This window comes from Heterodontus francisci, chromosome 40 (assembly GCF_036365525.1).
Source record: "Heterodontus francisci isolate sHetFra1 chromosome 40, sHetFra1.hap1, whole genome shotgun sequence".
Taxonomy (NCBI): domain Eukaryota; kingdom Metazoa; phylum Chordata; class Chondrichthyes; order Heterodontiformes; family Heterodontidae; genus Heterodontus; species Heterodontus francisci.
Genome location: NC_090410.1, coordinates 6,823,953 through 6,845,636, shown reverse-complemented (window position 1 = coordinate 6,845,636; position 21,684 = coordinate 6,823,953). Strand labels below are relative to the sequence as shown.

Sequence of the window (21,684 nt, the reverse complement as noted above, 5' to 3'; positions counted from 1 at the left end):
ATGAAGTTGAATGTTGATAGCCTGTGGGGTGGGGCTGACTCGGTTGGTGGCATCTCATCTCTGAGTTAGAAGGTTGTGGGTTCAAGCCTCACTACAGACTTCAGCGCAGAATCTGGGTTGATGCTTTGCTGCAGTATGGAGGGGGTGCTGCACAGTACTGGGGAAGGAGAGAGCTGTTCCGTTGGGACGGGCTTCATTTGAAACATGCAGGGACCAGTGTCCTGGCGAATCGTATAACTAGGGTTGTAGATAGGACTTTAAACTAAATAGTGGGGGGGGGGGGGGGGTTCAATTGAAGGGAAGTTTTTTTTAAAAATCAAAAAGAAATGAGACAGCAGGGGTACAGGGTAGTGAAGAGGCGAACGGTAATCAAAGTGCGACAGGAAGGGGCAGAAAATATAAGCAGAAAAGTACAGCAGAAATTAGAACCAGAATGAGTAATAAAGGCAAAAAGTCAAATCTTAAGGCTCTTTATCTGAATGCACACAGCATTTGTAACAAGATACATGAGTTGATGGCACAAATAGAAATAAATGAATATGACTTGATAGCTATTAAAGATTGCAGGGTGACCAAGACTGGGAATTCAATATTTAAGGGTATTCGACGTTCCAGAAAAATAGACAAAAAGGAAAAGGAGGTGGGGTAGCTTTGTTAATAAAGGACGGTATCAGTGTGGTGGTGAGTTGTGATATAGGTGCAATAGATCTTGATGTGGAATCAGTTTGGGTGGAAATAAGGAATAGCAAGGGGAAGAAATCATAGGTGGGAGTCGTCTATAGGCCCCCGAAGAGTTGTCTCACTGTAGGACAAAGTATAAATCGGGAAATAACGGAGGTGTGTAAGAAGGGCACTGCAATTGTCATGGGTGATTTTAATCTCCATGTCGTTGACTGGACAAATCAGACTGGCAGAGGTAACATGGAAGACGAAGTTGTGGACTGCATCAGGGATTGATACTTAGAGCAATACGTTGCAGAACCTACCCAGGAACAGGTTATTTTAGATCTAGTAATGTGTAATGAGGTGGGATTATTAAGAGATATCGTAGTTAAGGATCCACTCGGGGGTAGCGATCACAACATGGTAGTTTCAGTTTGAAGGCGAGCAACTTGGGTCTCAAACCAGTGTCCTCAACTTAAACAAGGGCAATTACAGAGGTATGAAGAAAGAGTTGTCTAAAGTGGGCTGGGAAGATAGACTAAGGGGAAGGTCAGTGGATGAGCAGTGGCAGACATTTAAGCAGAACTTTCATAACGCTCAGCAAAGATTTATCCCGGTTAAAAAGGACTCGATGAGAAGGATGAACCACCCATGATAAACAAAGGCGGTCAAGGAGAGTATCCAATCAAAAACTAAGGCATACAAAGCGGCGAAAACAAGTGGTAGGCCAGAGGATTGGGATTTCTTTTTTAGGAACCAACAGCAGATGACTAAAATGCTAATAAAGAGGGCAGAAATATAAAAACAAACAGTAAGATCTTCTACGGGTATATAAAAAGAGAGTAGCTAAAGTGAGTGTGGGACTCTTGGAGGATGTGACTGGAGAATTGATAACTGGGAACAGGGAAATGGCAGATAATTTAAACTAATATTTTACATCGGTCTTCATGGTGGAGGACACTATAAACATCCCAGATATCAGATAAGCAAGGAGCTAATAGGAGGAAAGGTCTTGTCACAGTCTCTATCAGGAGGGACAAAGTATTTTGAAAAACTAATGGGACTAAAGGCAGACAAGTCGTCAGAACCTGATGGCCTACATCCAAAGGTTTTAAAGGAAGTGGCTGCAGAGATAGTGGAGGCATTGGTCGAAATATTCCAGAACTCACTGGATTCCGGGAGGGTCCCAGCGGATTGGAAACCCACTAATGTGATGCCCCTGTTCAAGAAGGGAGGGAGACAAAAAGCAAAAAACTATAGGCCGGTCAGCCTAACATTGGGAAAATGCAAGAGTCCATTATTAAGGAAGAAATAGCAGGACATTTAAAAAAGCTTCACGCAATCAGAGTCAACATGGTTTTGTGAAAGGGAAATCATGCTTGACAAATTTGCAAGAATTCTTTGAGGATATAACAAGCAGAGTTGATAAAGGGGAACCGGTAGATGTCGTGTATTTGGATTTCCAGAAGGCATTCGATAAGGTGCCACATGAAAGATTATTGCACAAGATAAGAGCTCACGGTATTGGGGGTAATGGTTGAGGATTGGTTAACACAGAGAAGACAGAGAGTCGGGATTAATGGGTCTTTTTCAGATTGGATAGACGTAACTAGTGGAGTGCCACAAGGATCAGTCCTAGGGCCTCAATTATTTACTATCTATATTAATGACTTGGAGGAGGGGGCAGAGTGTAATATATCCAAATTTGCTGACGATACAAAAATAGGTGGGAGGGCATGTTGTGATGAGGACATAAGAAATCTGCAAGGACAGATGGAGTTTAATGTAAGAAAATGTGAGGTCATGCACTTTGGTAGGAAGAATCAAAAGGCAGACTATTATTTAAATGGAGAGAGACTTCAAAAAAGTGCAGCACAGAGAGATCTGGGTGTTCTTGTGCATGAAACACAAAAAGTTAGCATGCAGGTGCAGCAAGTAATTAAGAAGGCAAATGGAATTTTGGCCTTTATTGCGAGGGGGTTAGAGTTTAAAAGCAGGGAAGTCTTGTTACAACTGTACAGGGTGTTGGTGAGGCCGCACCTGGAGTACTGTGTACAGTTTTGGTCCCCGTATTTAAGAAAGGATATACTGGCATTGGAGGCAGTTCAAAAGAGATTCACTAAGCTGATTCCTGAGATGAAGGGGTTGACTTATCAAGAACGGCTAATCAGGTTAGGCCTTTATTCATTAGAGTTTAGAAGAATGAGGGGTGATCTTATTGAAACGTACAAGATTCTGAGGGGGCTTGACAGGGTAGATGTTGAGACGATGTTTCCACTAGTGGTGGAATCTTGAACTAGGGGACATAGTTACAGAATAAGGGGACACTCATTTAAAACTGAGATGCAAAGGAATTTCTTCTCTCAGAGGGTGGTGAATCTCTGGAATTCTCTAACCCAGAGAGTTGTGGAGGCTAGATCACTGAAAGTATTTAAAGAGGAGGTTGATAGAGTTTTGAAATATCAGGGAGTTGAGGGCTTTGAGGACCTGGCACAAAAGAGGAGTTGAAGTTTGGGGCATGTTGAGGTCAGCCATGATCTTATTGAATGACGGAGCAGGTTTGAGGGGCCGAATGGCCTACTCCAGCTCCTATTTCTTATGTTATGTTCAGGTGAGACATTAAACCGAGGCCCCTTGGTCCTGCTGATGCGAATGGTGAAGATCCCACTATTTAGCAAGGTTCAGGGGGAGTTCTCTTGTGTGTCTGGTCAACATTTCTCTGCCAAGAATAGATTAACTGGTCATTCACCTTATCTGGTGGCTGTGGGATCTTGCTGTGCATAAATTAGCTGATGTTTACCCACATAACAGTGACCGTACTTCAAAAAGTAATTAATTGGATGGCATGTCCTAAAAAGATAGAAAAACTTACATTTAGCTAGCATCTTACACATCTTCAGGATATCCCAAAACAGTTCACAGCCAATGAAATACTTCTTTTTCTCAAGTGTAGTCACTGTTATAATGTAGGAAACACAGAAGCCAATTTGCGCACAGAAACCTCCCACAAAAGGCAACGTAATAATGACCAGATAATCTGTTTTAGTGACATTGGTTGAGGGATAAATGTTGCCTCAGGACACTGGGGAGAACTCCCCTCCTCTTGTTCGAGATTCTGCTGTGGAATCTTTAATGCCCGAGAGGGCGGACGGGGCCTCAGTTTAATGTCTTATCCGAAAGGCAGACGTGATGAGGCGCGGTATAAGCACACGGTCTAACGTACTGAGTCAGCAAGGTCCCAGCTTCAATGTCTGGTCTGTGTTATGGTTAAGCCAACATGCCAGTAGGTAAGGAATGTGCTATAGATGGAAGAGTTGCAGGAGAGTACTGTGCCTTTAAGGTGCAAACACGAAGTAATATCGATAAATGCAAGCAGTGCTTCCAATATAGACAGACACAGCAGTTAGCCTGTTATCACAACACAGAGGGTGTTTGAAACTAAACTCAATCATCAGCTTAGTTTCCCATTTCCAAATGTGTGCTCAGTACAATTTCCAATCCTGCCACATTATGGAGAACAATCAAGCTAAGATTCACACCCAGTTCACCGGAGAATTGCTGAGACAGTGGGGAAGATATTCGAAGCAACACATACGTCTTACACGATAATTGAAAAGTAAAGCAGTGTTAAACTATTTATATTCTAACTCCTCTTTGCTATAAAACAAATACATTTATATTTTTAAGTACAGAAGAGGAACGGAGAGAGCTATCAGTGTGTAGATATACAAGTCATTAAAAGAGGTCAGTGCAAATGGATAAGGCCATTAAAAAGGAAACTGATTCCTTAATTGCACAATATCTGCACTCCTCTAAGTCTGGTCCCTTGAGCATCCCCGATTTTAATCGCTCCACCATTGGCGGCCGTGCCTTCAGCTGCCTGGGCCCTAAACTCTGGAATTTCTGTCCTAAACATCTCCACCTTTCTCTCCTCCTTTAAGACGTTGCTTAAAACCAACCTCTCTGACCCAGCTTTTGGTCACCTGTTCTAATATTTCCTTATGTAGCTCAGTATCGAATTTTGTCCGATAACCGCTCCTGTGAAGCAGGGACGTTTTACAATGTTAACGGCGCTCTATAAATGCAAGTTGGTGTTTCTTCTGTTTGCCTTTGTACTTCTGCAAGTTTACTTCATTGCCGCCGTCAACAATGTGGGACACAGGCATTAGGAGTGCGGGACACAGCATGAATAAAAAGAACCTGCATTTATATCGCGCCTTTCACGGCCTCAGGACATCCCAAAGCGCTTTACGGCCAATGAAGTACTTTGGAAGTGTGGTCACTGTTGTAATTGACCAATTTAAACTGCATCACTAAGTAGGAAAAAATTATTGTTGCAGTCTGTTTAGCCCCAGCACTCATCTCCTTCATCCAGTTAAAACAGATAACAGATGAAACGTGTCCAGTATGCCTGCCTCTAAGTGTAGTTTGCCTCCCAGTAACTCGAGCTGAGGCTGCAGAGCTCTGTGCATAAACAGCCCTCAACTGCAAGGTGAGAAGATTACAGAACTTGAAAGAAAGCTTGACATTTAAAAAAAAAATCAAACAGCACGTTGCGAGATGGAGAAAGGGGATTTAAAAATGCTAATTAGGTGATTTCTTTCAGAAGTGAAATTTGCAAAACAGATGCAGGGCAGAGAGGTAAAGGGGTACGGCAGCATAGTGGTTCGGTTACCAGGCCTGGTAATCCAGATGCCTGGACTAATAATCCAGTGATGTGAAGTCACATTTCAGCTGGGGAATTTAAATGCAATTAATAAATCTGGAATTAAAAAACTAGCATCGGTAACAGTGACCACGAAAGTACTGGAGTGTTGTAAAAAACCATTTGGTTCACTTATATCCTGTGAATGAATTTTTAAAAACCCTCAAAGACAGGAAAAATTTGTAGGGCTATGAGGGACAGAGCAGGGGAAGTGGGACTAATTGGATAACTCTTTCAAAGAGCTGGTACAGGCATGATGGGCTGAAGGGCCTCCGTTTGCACTGCAAAATTGCTGAAACATGAGTTGTCCCTTTGTGCAATATAGACACCAGTCGCCAGTGGGAGAGCTGAATTTCACTGCTTTCTCTACTCAGAAACCACCTACATCTGGTAACAAACTCCACTTCGTGTTGAGCGTGTGCAAGGAAAATCTGTTTTTAACATAAATATACTGAACAAAAATCCTGTTTGAAACATCTATTTCACTTCCACCTCTCATTCTCTACACTTGCCCTCCTTCCATTTCTGAGACTGCCAACCCAAGTGACCAATTTTCCAGACAGTGAGCACAGGGAGGTTATTCAGCTGTGAAGGCCCTCGCATGCCCCGCCCGAAAATTCAATCCGGGCTCTGGCCCATTTTCAATCACAGTTGTACTTTGAGGCAGCGATCGCTGGACAGCAATTAGGAGATGAAATCTGGATTGAAGTCTTCCTTCCCCTTTGATAGAAACATAGAAAGACTTACAACACAGGAGACCATTCATCCCATCATGTCTGTGCCAGCACAGAGGGCAACTGCCAATTAAGCTGTGGTACCTTCCCATCTGTGGCGCAGCTCCACGCCAGTGTTATCACCAACATTCCATTATCGCAGTTAAAAACAGATCGAGGTACAATTGATCTCACCCAGTTACTGAGACAGTAGCCTTTCTGGGTGAGACATTGTAGGTGAGTTGTTGTGATCTGGAATGCAGATCCAATAGCAACTTTCAAACGGGAATTTAGGTGAATATTTGATGGGGGAAAAATTGTAGGGCTATTGGGAAAGAGCAGGGTGGCGGGATAATTGGATAGCTCTTTCAAAAGAGACAGCACAGGCATAAGGGGCCGAATGGATTCCTTCTGTGCTGCATCATTCATGACTTCTAGATCAGGTACGTGATCTTTCTTGAAAAAAGTGGCCAAAGAAAAAAGACACACACACACACATATATATCCATTATGTACCTGCCCACAAACCTGACTACTTCTTGTCACAGTTCATTTTTTTCTGGTAACATTTACCATTGTAAATTGGTAGGCAAACAGATCCTATTCAATTTCTCGATGATATCAACTACTCTGCAGGCTTTGACCTCTAAGTGGCTCTGTGGAGCTTTTTATTCTTTCATGGGATGTGAGCATCGTTGGGAAGGCCAGTGTTTATTGCCCATCCCTAATTGCCCTTTAGAAGGTGGTGGTGAGCCACCACTTCTTGAACCACGACAGTCCGTGTGGTGTAGCTACACCCACAGTGCTCGTTTCTGTAGTGGTTTAATACAACTGAGTGGCTTCCTAGGCCATTTCAGAGGGCAGTTAAAGAGCGAACTACATGGCTGTGGATCTGGAGTCACATGTAGGCCAGACCGGGCAAGGATGGCAGATTTCCCCCCTGAAGGACATTAGTGAACCAGATGGGTTTTTATGACAATCCGGTAGTTTCATAATCATTATTAATGAGAATAGCATTTTATTCCAGATTTATTAATTAATTGAATTGAAATTCTCCCAGTTGCCGTGGTGGGATTTGAACTCATGTCTCCAGACCATTAGTCCAGGCCTCTGTATTATCAGTCCAGTAACATTACCACTATGTGGCCAACCCGTGAATCACCCCTTAATCTATTATACTTGGGGGAATACAAGCCCAGTAACAGTAGGGGAACTGCAATTGAGCCTCTTCGAGACAAGATGCCTTGTAATGTATCTTATTTCACAATATATGCACATCAAACAGAAAATATCTGGAAGATTACAAACTTAAAAGTTGGATGGCAAAGAGAATCAAACTGAATTAATTCCAAGGTATAAATGAAAGCTTAACACCAGAAACATGCCATCCTTTATAGATATTATATATATAATATATACACACACACAGATGTAAAATAATTATTATAGAAAGGTCATAATCAAGTACCTGTAGATGCACACTGAGGGGGATTTAAAGGTGTCAGAGTTAAGGCATTTAAAAATTTAAGCTTCAGCACTCTGTATTTCCATCCAATTAATTCCCTTCTCTATCAATCAATGCTGCTCACACTTGCCACTCGCATACAGCAAGCTTTTAGTAACTGACACGACAAAAACTTCATTTACAATTCACTGCTTTCAAGTTTGACCACTCTGGAGCTGATTCCCAGACAGCAGCAATTCGCCCCCAATTTAAATTTACAGGAATGATACGCAAAGATTTCAAAAAAAGACTTCCCGCAGTTAAGGTCGTTGTAGATACATCTGATCCGATAGGATTAGTTATATTCGTTTCCCCCACTAGATGTCTATTTTCAAATGTGTAAAGGAAAAGCAAACCAGCAACATCTAGTGGTGGAGTCCAAAATGTGACAAGAATCATCTTTATGTTAGATGCTACAAGGTTGAGTTTGAAAGTGCAATAGGAGGTGGGGGATGATTCCCATAACTGTACAGTCACTCTTCAATGCAGTTAACACAAAGTATTAAAGGGGTGCTGCTAGACAGCTCTCACCACCACCCCCCCCCCCTCCTTCCAACCCTCCCCGCTCCCCCCACCACTGACAGCCACCTGGCTGGGTTATTTGGTGGTCTGTCTGACTGGCATCCTTTTTAGCCAGCTGGCTTTTCCGCCTCAGTCTCTGCCACCTGCCCGCTTTTCTTTATCTCGTCTGGAGCCTGGGGGATGGCCGAGGCTTGTGCGCCCTCGGTTTTACTGTCTATTAAGGCCCATTCCTTCTTCACAATGTCTTCAAGCTCCTCCTGCATAAAGAATTACACAAAAATGCACAGAATGTGTAGAAACAGAGGGGGACGGAATACACAAACCTATGCACCAGCTGACCACATGATCAACAATGATAAAATATGGGCACCACACTTGGTTTTGAATATTTTTTTCTCACAATGTCAACATCAATAATAACTTGTATTTATATAGCACCTTTAATATTATAAATCGCAGGAACATTACCAAACAAAATTTGACACTGGGCTGCATGAGGAGATATCAGGAGAGGTGACCAAAGGCTTGGTCAAAGAGAGAGGTTATAAGGATCGTCTTAAAGGAGAGATAGATGGAGAGAGAGGTTCAGAAAGGGACTTCCTGAGCTTAGGGGCCTTGGCAGCTGAATGATGGAGGGATGTAAATCGGGGATGTGCAACAGGCCAGAATTAGAGGAGCATGGAGATCCCAGAGGGTTATAGGGCTGAAGAAGGTTACAGAAATAGGGAGGGGCGAGGCAATGGAGGGATTCGGCGCAGTGGTTAGCACCGCAGCTTCACAGCTCCAGCGACCCGGGTTCAATTCTGGGTACTGCCTGTGTGGAGTTTGCATGTTCTCCCTGTGTCTGCGTGGGTTTCCTCCGGGTGCTCCGGTTTCCTCCCACATGCCAAAGACTTGCAGGTTGATAGGTAAATTGGCCATTATAAATTGCCCCTAGTATAGGTAGGTGGTAGGGAAATATAGGGACAGGTAGGGATGTGGTAGGAATATGGGATTAGTGTAGGATTAGTATAAATGGGTGGTTGATGGTCGGCACAGACTCGGTGGGCCGAAGGGCCTGTTTCAGTGCTGTATCTCTACCAAAAAAAAAAGACTCCAGTCACTCGTAGAGTTATACAGCAAAGAAACAGGCCCTTCGGCCCACTGCGTCCATGCCAACCATAATGCCCATCTATACTAATCCCACCTGCCTGCATTAATTCCATATCCCTCTATGCCTTGCTCATTCAAGTACCTGACCAGATGCCTCTTAAATGTTGCTACTGTTCCTGCCTCCACCACCTCCTCTGGCAGCTCATTCCAGATACCCACTATTCCTTGTGTGAAAAATTTACCCCTTTGATCCCCTTTAAACTTCCTCCCTCTCACTTTAAATCTATGCCCTCTAGTTTTAATCACCCCTACCACAGGAAACAAACTCTGGCTATCCACCCTATCTTTGCCTCTCATAATTTTATATACCTCTATCATGTCCCCTCTCAGCCTCCTTCGCTCCAGGGAAAACAGACCCAGCCTATCCAATTTCTCTTTATAACCCAAGCCCTCCAAACCAGGCAACATCCTTGTGAATCTTTTCTGCACCCTCTCTAGCTTAATCACATCTTTCCTGTAGTGCAGCGACCAGAACTGCACACAGTATTCCAAATGCGGCCTAACCAACATTATGTACAACTGTATTCCAACTCTTGTACTCAATGCCTCGGTCGATGAAGGCAAGCATGCCATACGCCTTCTTCACCACCCTGTCTACCTGTGTTGCCACTTTCAGGGAGCTATGTACTTGCACCCCAAGGTCTCTCTGCTCAGCAACACTCCCCAGGACCCTGCCATTCACTGTATATGTCCTGCCCTGGTTTAACTTCCCAAAATGCATCACTTCGCACTTGTCTGCATTAAATTTCATTTGCCAATCCCTTGCCCACTTTCCCAGTTGATCTATATCCTGTTGTAACTTTAGACAACCTTCTTCACTGTCCACTAAACCACCAATTTCGGTTTCATCTGCAAATTTACTAATCTTGCCCCCTACATTCTCATCCAAGTCACTGATATATATGACAACAGAGGGCGCAGCACCGATCCCTGCGGCACACCACTGGTCACCAGCCTCCAATCTGAAAAACAACCCTCCACTACCACCCTCTGCCTCCTATCAGAGTAAAGCTCGCTCTATCCTGCCCCCAAAACATGCCTTAACTATCGACTTCAGCTATAGACAATAATTACAAACCCTAATGGAATGACGGCCTTTATATTTAGAGAACTAGAAAACAAGGGGGTAGAAGTCATGCTTCAGCTATACAAAGCCCTGGTTACATCACACCTGGAGTTACTGTGAGCAGTTCTGGGTATCACACCTTAGGAAGGATATATTGACTTTGGAGGGAGTGCAGTGTAAATGTACTGGAATGATACCTGGACTTCAAGGGTTAAATTACGAGGAGAGGCTACACAAACTAGAGCTGTATTCCCTGGAATTTAGAAGGGGTGATTTGATTGAAGTTTTTAAAGACATTAAGGGAAACAGATAAGTAGCGAGAGAGGGAGTGAATGTTTAAGGTGGTGGATGGAGTGCCAGTCAATCAGGCTGCTTTGTCCTGGATGGTGTTGAGCTTCTTGAGTGTTGTTGGAGCTGCACTCACCCAGGCAAGTGGCGAGTATTGCAACACACTCCTGACCTGTGCCTTGTAGATGGTGGACAGGCTTTGGGGAGTCAGGAGGTGAGTTACTCGCTGCAGAATTCCCAACCTCTGACCTGCTCTTGTAGCCACAAATTTTATATGGTTGGTCCAGTTAAGTTTCTGGTCAACGGTAACCCCTCGCAAGATGTAGATGGTGGAGGATTCAGTTGTTAATTGTGCATCAATTGTCTAATTATATGCAGGTTGAGGGTGTTAATTGGGGTCTTACTTGAGCACTTATAAGGAGACACTGAGACTGGGGGAGGGTGTGAGTGAGGAGCTACTTGTTTCTAATCCTTTTTACTCTGTACAATTAATGTGAAACTGAGTAAAGATAGGCTCCAGCATCATCCTTTCAAAACCAGCTTTCTGGAATTTAACAACAGTGATGGTAATGCCATTGAAGGTCAAGGGGAAATGATTGGATTCTCTCTTGTTGGAGATGATCATTGCCTGACACTCATGTGCCACTTATCAGCCCAAGCCTAAATCTAGTCCAGGTCTTGCTAGATATGGACACAGACTGCTTCAGTATCCGTGAAGTTGCGATGTTCCGCGAACATCGTACAATCCTCAGCAAAAATCTTCACTTCTGACATTATGATGGAGGGAAGGTTACTGATGAAGCAGTTGAAGATGGTTGGGCCTAGGACACTACCCTGAGGAACTCCTGCAGCGATATTGTCGTGACTAGCCATCACCCGTATTGGCCCGAGACTGAGGTACAGTGGGTGGGGGAAGGGAGATGAGGTGTAAAAGAAATATTATAGTACCTTCCAACCCAGCAGATCAGCGAGAGCAAGACAGCCATCATCACATGAACCCACGTAAGCCACATCCCTGCTGAGACAAAAAGGTACAATTTCAGGGCACAGAAGTAACCTGTGGGACATCCCAGTAAAACCAAACCCATCTGTATCATTTGGCCTACATACTGTTGATTGGAGATATAGAAAGATTGGTATGACAAGGAACATTCCATCCCGATGCAATCTGCACCAATCAAACAACAACTTGCATTTATATAGAGCCTTTAATGTCCCAAGGCATTTCACAGGAGCGTTATCAAACAAAATTTGACACTGAGCTACATAGGAAGATATTAGGACAGCTGACCGAAAGCTTGGTCAAAGAGGTAGATTTTAAGGAGCGTGTTAAAGGAGGAGGGTAAAGCAGAGAGGATAAAAGACAGAATTCCCGGGCTTAGGGTCAGGCAGCTGAAAGCACGACAGGCAATGGGGGAAGCAATGAAAATCGGGAATGCACAAGAGGCCAGATTTGGAGGAGTGCCAAGACCTCAGAGGGTTGTGGGGCTGGAGGAGGGTTACAGAGATAGGGCGGGGTGAGGGCTAGGAGGGATTTAAAAGCAAGGAGAATTTAAAAAAAAAATCGAGGTGTTGCTGGCTTGAAAGACGATCCCAGCAGCGGCACTCAGTTTGCAATGTGCTTCATTCCAATGAAGCTTCTTTTACTCCTTTATCATAACTGCCACTTCGACAGCGACAGACGGATGTGCAAAAAAAATGTAATAGATGATTCAAAAACCTTAATGAAAGGCCAAGATCCACAGTACAGGATACTGAGCAGGTTGAAAGAGAGTAGGACAGAAGATGGGACAAACCCATGAGTGGCTTTTGGACACCAAACTCGGGATTTCAAAACGCTCTAGGCTGTAGAAGATTGGAGGAGGACGGGAGGTGCACAGCTTCGAAGTGCTGGGAAACATTACGGGTAGGAGATTGTCCAACGAGTCTGGACTTCAACACAGTGAGGATACAAGCTGGAGAAAAAATGAATAGGATGATATATACTGAGTGTAACTAGAATCTAACCAAAGGGGTTGGATGGTTTATCTAAAGAATAATAGATAGGGTAAAGGTTTTCTCGTCATCATGACAATTTGAAAGCAAAGCATTCTGAAGCTGAATTCCATTCAACTCAAGGCCAGCAATACACAGAATTGACAGTACAAAAACAGGCCATCCAGCCCGACTAGTCTGTGCTGCTGGTTATGCTCCCAGCCTACGTCATCTCACCCCATGAGCATAACCTATTCTTTTCTATCTCATGTGTTTATCAAGCTTCCTCTGAAATGCATCAACTCTATTCACCTCAAACGCTCATGTGATAGCAAGTTCCACATTCTCACCACTCTCTAACCAGGGGACACAAATTTCAGGTAATTGGAAAAAAGGGCCAGAGGTGAGGTGAGGCTTTTTTTTTTTTAAACGCAGAAAGTTATGATGGTCTGGAATGCACTGCTTAAAAGGGAAGCAGGTTCAATATTAACTCTTAATAGGGAATTGGATAAATAATTGAAGGGTGAAAACTAAAATTGCAGGACCATGGGGGACAGGGCAAGGGAGTGGAACTAATGGATTGCGCTTTCAAAGAGCCAGCACAGGCATGAAGGGCAGAATGGCCTCCTTTTGTGCTGCAAGATTCTAGGATTCAAATGAATTTCCAAGCATCATTCTCTCAAATCTAGAGTATATCCTTTCCTTGCCATCAATAATAAAGGTACCCAAAGGAGCACACAACACTCCGAACTGTGTCCTGACCGAGGTAGTTAACAAATGCAACATCACTAACTTACTTTTATATTCAATGCCCCTGCTTATGCAGCCAAGAATCTCATTTGCTTTTTTTAATGGCCTATTCCACCTGTCTGTAAAGATCCACGTATCAGTACACCAAGATCTATCAGTTCCTCCACGGTTAAGAATATTAATTCGTATACTTCCTTTCACTGTCCTTTCCCCTCCATCCCCCACAAAGTGAACTACTTCCCATTTCTCTGTATTGAACTGCAGCCGACACCACTTTGCCATTCTGCAAACCTATTCCCGTTTTCCATTGCATTCTTCCTCATTTTGCTATTTTATTATCTGCAGACTTAAAAAATCATTCCTCTTGTGCATGGTGTTCAGATTATTTCTACAAATGGAAAACAAGCAAGATCCCAGCTGCACTCCATCCTGCCAATTTGCAAAGAAAAATCTATTTACCCTTATCATTTCCCCTTTCTGTCCTATTGCCACCCATCTATCTGTACGTATACACTTTCCTTAATTTGTTCACAAGTCTTGCGTGCACTCCCTTAAAACCTGTATGTACAACTCCATCCTCTTTAACCTTTCGACTGCTGCAAAAAAGTTCAGTCAAGCACGACCATCCCTTTATAAATCCAGGCTGACTATCCTAATCATCCGACGTTATTAACTCACCACAACTAAATCAGACTCTTCTATGATTTTGTGGCTTTCCCCTTTTTCCCTTTCTTAAATAATTTGCCTCCCTCCAGTTCTTTGACACCTTTTTCATTTACAAAGCATTCATTTGGAGAATTGTAGCGAGCTTCCACTACCTCTTCTCCAACCTCCTTCAGTGTTCTGGGATGGATACCATCCGGGCCTGGTGACTTTTCTACTTTTAGTCTATTTAACCCTTGTTCATTACACTTTCTTTTAAAATACTTATCTCCAGTTGTCACCCTTCCGCATCTCAGATACTCTTACAGTCTACTTTTAACTACCTTTGCAAAAACCGAAGTGAAATACTCATTATCTCCACTATTTCCTTATCCTCAAGTACATGATCACCCCTTTAGTCTCTAGGTGGTTGCAATCATTTTTACTAGCCTTTTATTTAAGGTGGCAAGAAAAAGAGAAGGGGTGGGGCATATGGCTGATCCTCTGTCAACTCCACATTCCCACTCTATCTCCATGTCCCTTGATTTGCTTAGAGTCATACAGCACAGAAACAGGCCCTTCGGCCCATCGTGTCTGTGCCGGCCATCAAGCACCTAACTATTCTAGTCCCATTTTGCAGCACTTGGCCCATAGCCTTGTATGCTATGGCGTTTCAAGTGCTCATCTAAATACTTCTTAAATGTTGTGAGGGTTCCTGCCTCAACCACATCTTCAGGCAGTGTGTTTCAGATTCCAACCAGCCTCTGAGTGAAAAACTTTTCCCTCAAATCCCCTCTAAACCTCCTGCCCCTTACCTTAAATCTATGCCCCCTGGTTATTGACCCCTCCGCTAAGGGAAAAAGTCTCTTCCTATCTAACCTATCAATGCCCCTCATGATTTTGTATACCTCAATCGTGTCCCCCCTCATCCTTCTCTTTTCTAAGGAAAACAACCCTAGCCTATCCAGTCTCTCTTCATAGCTGAAATGTTCCAGCCTAGGCAACATCCTGGTGAATCTCCTCTGCACCCTCTCCAGTGCAATCACATCCTTCCTTTGGTGTGGTGCCCAGAACTGTACACAGTACTCCAGCTGTGGCCTAACAAGCGTTTTATACAGCTCAATCATAACCTCCCTGCTCTTATATTCTATGCCTTGGCTAATAAAGGCAAGTATCCCATATGCCTTCCTAACCACCTTAACTACCTGTGCTGCTGCCTTCAGTGATCTATGGACAAGTACACTTGATCTCTGTCTTGAACATACTCACTGACTGAGAATCCACAGCCCTCTGGGATAGAGAATTCCAAAGATTCAGAACCCTGAGTGAAGAAATTTCTCCTCATCTCAGTCCTAAATGGCTGTCCCCTTATCCTAAGACGATGCCCCCTATTTCTAGTCTCTCCAGCCTCTCAGAATTTTATATGTTTCAATGAGATCACCATCCATTCTTCTAAACTCCAGAGAACATAGGCCCGTTCTACTTAATCTCTCCATGCACAACAACCCTCTCAATCCCAGGAATCAATCCATTTGTTAACCACTGCCAAGACAAACATATCTGTCCCTCTGGAAGGAAACCCAAACTGTGGTAACGTTCTGCTTATGAAAGCTTCTGTTCCTTTCTACTTTCATACTCCTTCTTTTAGATTATCTAATGTGGCTCTAGTTTCCCTCCTACACTTATAGAGTCACAGAGTCTTTTCTTATCTCCCTAGTTTTGTTTTGCAGTCCCTCTTCTTTTAAACCTTGTTTTTGCTCTAACCTCTTTATTTATGGAACCCTGACATCTATTTATGCTCCACTATCTTGCTTCCCAGAGCATCTACTCATTTGGTAACTTTCCAAATCCACTCTTGGTAACTTCAGGTTAATATCCAAATGGGAAAAAAAAACCTGAAATATTCTTGTACCAAGGGTGCAGCACAGTATTAATGAATGTATGTATGTGAATCATTATTTTTACACAAACTTGCCTGTAGGCTTTCTCTGAATCAAAGTCAAGTGAATTTCCAAGTCCTAGTAATGCCATCACAGGGTCACCCTGAAGGGAAGAAAAATCAGTTCAGTTATATTATAGCAAGAAATGGTTTGCACTGGGAAAAGATGTTGCACAGACCCACACAGAACAGATCTCGGGGTTTGAGTTACAATCCGTACTAAGGACCATAGAAGCAGGAGCAGGCCATTCGGCCCTTTGAGCCTGCACTGCCATTCAATTAAATCATGACTGACTTGTATCTCAGCTCCTTTTACCCGCCTTGATTCTATATAGAGTCATAATGTTATCTATGGCACAAAAGGCAGCCATTCGGCCCAGAGTCTGTGCTGGCTCTCCACAGAGTCCCACTCCCCAGCTCAATCCCCGTAGCCCTGCAAGTCTATTTCTCTCAGGTGCCCATCCAACTTCCCCTTGAAGTCATTGATCGTCTCCACTTCCACCACCCTCATGGGCAGCGAGTTCCAGGTCATTACCACCCCCTGCAGTTCTTACCCAAAACCTTCAATCTGTGTCCCCCAGATATGTCCCTTAACAACCTTACTTAACAAAGATCTATCAATCTCTGTTCTGAAATTTCTTGAGAGGGGAGAGTTCCAGATTTCCACTATGCTTTCTGCTTCCTGACATTAACATCAATTGGTCTCAGCACCAGGGTAGGAAGAAAGACATCAGCCAAACTACCTGCTCCTTAAAGGCCTGCTACCTGACCCAGACCAGACGGGACCTGACGACATGTGTCGGGTTTGGGTTGGGTTGGGCCCCTCTTCCAGCTCCGGCTTTCAGGCTCGGGTCAGGTCGGGCCGGACACACATGGTAAGTGCTCTGCTGGTAAGTACTGAAATTAAAAAAATTCACCCGAGCTGGGAGTCCGGGACGAAACAGCGTCTGCGCAGTGCGCGATGATGTCACTATGATGTCATCACACATGCGCTGCAGCTTCCTGGAGGTTCCGAGTCGGAAGGTATGAAAGGGATGGTCGGGTCCGGTCAGGTCGGGTTGAGTCGGGGCGAGTCGGGGTCGGGGCAAAGTCGGAGGGACTCAGGCCGGGTCGGGCTCGGGTCCATTGTGGTTCAGTCGGGTTCGGGTTGGGTTCTTTTTCCCGACCTGAACAGGCCTTTACTACTCCTGGTCACGATCCTGCTAAAAGTGGGTGCATATTGGCACAGGGTGAGAACACAATGAATGGCCATTTCAATAAGGTATCAGAGGGCAGCTGATCAGGAGCAGAGTCAGAGAATGAAACAGCACAGAAGGAGGCCATTCTGCCTACTGTGCCTGTGCCAGCTCCTCCTGCCCCTTCCTTTTCAAATTCACATTCCTTTTTTGCAAGTTACTATTGAATCTGCTTCCACCGTGCTGTCAGGCAGTGCGTTCCAGATCACAACTCGCTGTGTTAAAAAAAATTTGCCTCATTTCCCCTCTAGTTGTTTTGCTGATTATCTTCATGCTGTGTCCTCTGGCTACCAACCCTCCTGCCAGTGGAAATAGTTTCCCCTCCTTTCCTTCATTGAAACACAAAATTTACAGCACAGAAACAGGCCCTTCGGCCCACCGAGTCTGTGCCGACCATCAACCACCCATTTATACTAATCCTACACTAATCCCATATTCCTATCACATCCCCACCTGTCCCTATATATTTCCCTACCACCTACCTATACTAGGGGCAATTTATAATGGCCAATTAACCTATCAACCTGCAAGTCTTTGGCATGTGGGAGGAAACCGGAGCACCCGGAGGAAACCCACGCAGACACAGGGAGAACTTGCAAACTCCACACAGGCAGTACCCAGAATCGAACCCAGGTCCCTGGAGCTGTGAGGCTGCGGTGCTAACCACTGCGCCGCCCTACACACAAGTCTCCACCTACTCTAGCAGCATAACCTTCAATTCCTTTCTCTGTCGTGCATTTAACTGGTTTCCTCTTTTTAAAAAGCCTTTATAATTTTGAGCCATGCAGAGAAGGCGAAGTAATAAGTTTACAGAAGTGGGGATATGAAGAGACACATGTAGGCCAGACTGGGTACAGATTGCAAGATCCCTTTCCTGAAGGGTATTAATGAACCATGAGGGTTTTTACAACAGTCCAGCAGCTGTCAGAGTCATTTTACTGGAGCTATTGCACAAATTACCAGACATATAAAATTCAATTTCACAATATGCCATGGGTAATCACACGATCCCTGCACTGTTCATCCAGTACAGTATCAGCTGTGGCTCAGTGAATAGCATTGTCTCCTCTGGGTGAGAACCTCCTGGGTTCAGGACTCGCTGCAGAGACTTAAACATACAGTCTAGACCAACACTCCCAGTGCAGTACAGAGGGAATGCTGTACTGCCAGAGGTACCGCCTTTTGGATGGGACGTTACTCTGAGGCCCCGTCTGCCCTTTCAGGCGGATATAAAAGATTCTACGGCATTATTCGAAGAAGAGCAGGGGAGTTGTGCTGGTTTCCCAGCCCAACAATTACCCCTCAACCAACATCACACACAAAAAAAATCAGATTATCCAGTCATAATCACATTGCTTGCTGCGCACAAATTGGCTGTCTCATTTCTCTACATTCTAGCAGTTCAAAAATACGTCATTGACTGTAAAGAGCTTTGGGACGTCTGGAGATTGTGAAAGGCGCTATAGAAATGCAAGGTCTCTCTCTCTCTCTAACCACTACACTTGATAACCTTTCAGTTTCAGTGTGGGATGATAGGGGATAGAATAGAGTTAATAAAAGGTTAGCTAGCCAAGTTGGAAATGGAGCATTTCCAGTGCTGGCACCCACCTGACGAGTGGTTTCCTTGTTAATGAGAAGTCTTGGTGTTGCATCAGACACCCTGGGTGAGAGAGGAAGAAAGCATCATTAGCACTATACCCTTGTGAACCACAGGACACATCATAATATCCCAACTTCCTGCAGTGCCACTAGCAGCAGTACAGACTCAAATCAGATCTATTTCAAGTGATTAAGTCAGCTCTGTGGGTAGCAGCTCACCCTTCTACACATCTCTGATCAAATACCACAAGAAAACCTTCAAATAAAGCTTGCAGAATCCTAGAGAGGTAGGTTCCTGTTTTATTCCTAGGTCTGTCCTGTGTTGGCTGAGTTTGGGCACTGCTTTTTTTTAAAATGTTCATTCTTGGGATGTGGGCATCGCTGGCAAGGTCAGTGTTTGTTGCCCATCACTAGTCACCCCTTTGAGAAGGTGGTGGTGAGCTGCCTTCTCAGTCTGCTGTGGTGCGTGTTGCCACAGTGCTGTTAGGTAGGGGAGTTCCAGGATTGTGACCCAGTGATGATATATAACCACAGCAGGGGAGGTTATACTGGATTAGGAGGCACATTCAGAACCAAAGCTAAGTGTAAAACCAAAACATTATAAAGTAGGAGGAAGGGGAAAATGGAAACATGCAGCAAGATCAACAATGTTTGAAAAAAAGATCAGCATTTTAACTAGAAATCCACTGTTAGAACAGCTGTGGGCAGTGGGTTAGACACTGGACTTTCACTTCTAGGTTTTTCTACTTGAAACACTGAGATATCGTAGAATATAGAAAGAGGAGGAGGCCATTTCACCTCTTGACCTTCTCTGCCATTTAACCAGATCATGGCTTATCTGTATCTCACCTCCACCTACCCGCGCTGCTTCCATAACCCTTAATGCCCTTGCCCAATAATTACAGGACCTTCCAACACGTTACATTAAGCCTGTACCAGTGTTTTTCTACACACAAGCCACCTAGTCTAACTCCACTCTCCTACTCGCTCCACATGCCCTTTAACATTCCTTTTTTCAGACAACTATCTAATCCGTTTTGAAGAGTATTTAAGGGATGTCACATTCTAACCTCCCCTTTAATTCTTTTTAACCTCTTTGCTTTTTTGATGTTGAATGACCACTCTCCCCCAACAAAGAGCCAACACCAATACAATGGACCCAATGGCTGCCTTCGGCACTATAAGCTTCTCTGCGGTGCATTTTATAGTTTTAATTTCTAATTTACAGATTTTCCAATCATTTCTCCTCCCCTCAAGAATTAGGAAAGATTGGTCGCACAGACCTGCTGGCAAGAGATGCAAATGGCTGGACCTGCAGAGAGGTGCCCATGATGATGAGGAGGTCACATTTTGGGAAATCCTGAACAAAAGACAGAAGTGCTCATTAAACTGGAGGTGAAGAAATACACCATACACAAATTAAGCACCTCCTTCTAGCTCACCTGGTGTCTTTAATTTAAAATAAAAGACAATTTCCTTGTGAAATAAAAATATATTTATATATTAAATGCAGGGATCGGGTGCCCCTGGGTAATGGGGAAGGGAACATGGAGCTCCCATGTCAGATGTGTCATAAGTCATTGACAAACGTCCTTTGAATACTTCCAAGAAAGCCCTCGATGCAATGAAATGAAACATGCTACAGGTACTGCACACTGTGGACTTTGCTGAACTTTCCTTAGGGCTGGAGACTTGAAGTGAAACAAAAGATGGAAACTATTTTTGTAATTACCATTGCATATAATGAAGGCTCAGTGCAGTCTTCAGCAATAGAGGGCAGGGGATAATTAGACAAGGGCGTGCAGATGTAATTTTGTCCTCATTTTGAAGACGCCTGCTCTATCCTTTTTTAAATTTATAATACTTCGACTTATTTGTAATTAAATCCGCAAACAATTGGGAAATTTGGGAAGCACAGACATAGATTGGTTGAGGATCAGTTTCTTTGTCTTACAGTCCAAGGAGTTGGGAGAGGCACAACAGCTGCACTACAGCACCATCACAGGTGGGAGGGTGTAATTACAAAGGTCATTACTATTGGAAATTTGAATAGCAGAAATTAAAATAGGGAAAAGCAAACACAAACATGTGACACAAATATCACAAATGGACGCATGCTTAGACATATAATTTTTAAATATATTATTTAACTTCTTAGCAAAGACATGAAGAGTGGGAAAGAGTACTTGGAAATGAAGTCCCTTCTGTTCAGTGGATAAAGACTTCAAGAAATTATTTGGTGAAGTATAGTTTTACCAGTATCCCAGTAAATATTCTCCCAAAACCACCACGGGATGGATTAATCAGTCAATCACCTCATTGCAATGATTCAGTTATTGCATTCGGAGTTAGAGAGTTTGTGGGTTCAAGTCCCACTCCAGCACATTACCTAGAATGACAGGTCGCAGCAGCACTGAGGGAGAGCTGTGTTGTCAGAAGTGCAGCCTTTTGAATGAAACGTTAAACCAAGTCCTGCTTGCCTATTCAAGTAGACATAAAAGATTTCCTGGCACCTTTTTCGAAGAAGAGCAGGGAGCTCTGCAGGTGATTAGGCCAACACTCATCCCCACTCACCATCATCAAAACTGATTAGCTTAGTCACTCACATCATTGCTGTTGGTGTGACTTTAATGTGTGCAAGATGGCAACTCCACTTCCCTACAAAGAGCGATGACACTTTATAATTGCAACTACTTGTGTTGATATAGTGCCTTTAACATAATTAAACACCCCAAGGCACTTCACAAGAGCATTATAAAGCAAACTTTGAGCCACATAAGGCGATATTAGGGCAGATGGCCAAAAGCTTGAAGAGAGGCAGGTTTTAAGGAGTGCCTTAAAGGAGGAGAGAGAGGCAGAGAGGTTTAGGGAGGGAATTGTAGAATTTAGGGCCCAGGCAGCTGAAGGTACGTCACCAATGGTGGAGCGATTA

General features: G+C 43.8%; 1 protein-coding gene across 2 annotated transcripts in view; it reads right to left on the bottom strand.

Annotated features, from left to right (window-relative positions):
• Positions 1 to 4,272: 4,272 nt before the first annotated feature.
• Positions 4,273 to 21,684, bottom strand: part of sirt2 (sirtuin 2 (silent mating type information regulation 2, homolog) 2 (S. cerevisiae)) — a 44,742-nt gene continuing 27,330 nt past the window's right edge. For both annotated transcript variants that reach the window (XM_068018926.1, XM_068018927.1), the window contains 5 exons: positions 20,036 to 20,112; positions 18,762 to 18,813; positions 15,955 to 16,022; positions 11,562 to 11,628; positions 4,273 to 8,364 (listed from right to left, as the gene is read on the bottom strand). In XM_068018926.1, the coding sequence (XP_067875027.1) occupies positions 8,215 to 8,364; positions 11,562 to 11,628; positions 15,955 to 16,022; positions 18,762 to 18,813; positions 20,036 to 20,112 (414 nt within the window). In that variant the 3' untranslated portion in view covers positions 4,273 to 8,214. The remainder of the gene's footprint in view (positions 8,365 to 11,561; positions 11,629 to 15,954; positions 16,023 to 18,761; positions 18,814 to 20,035; positions 20,113 to 21,684) is intronic.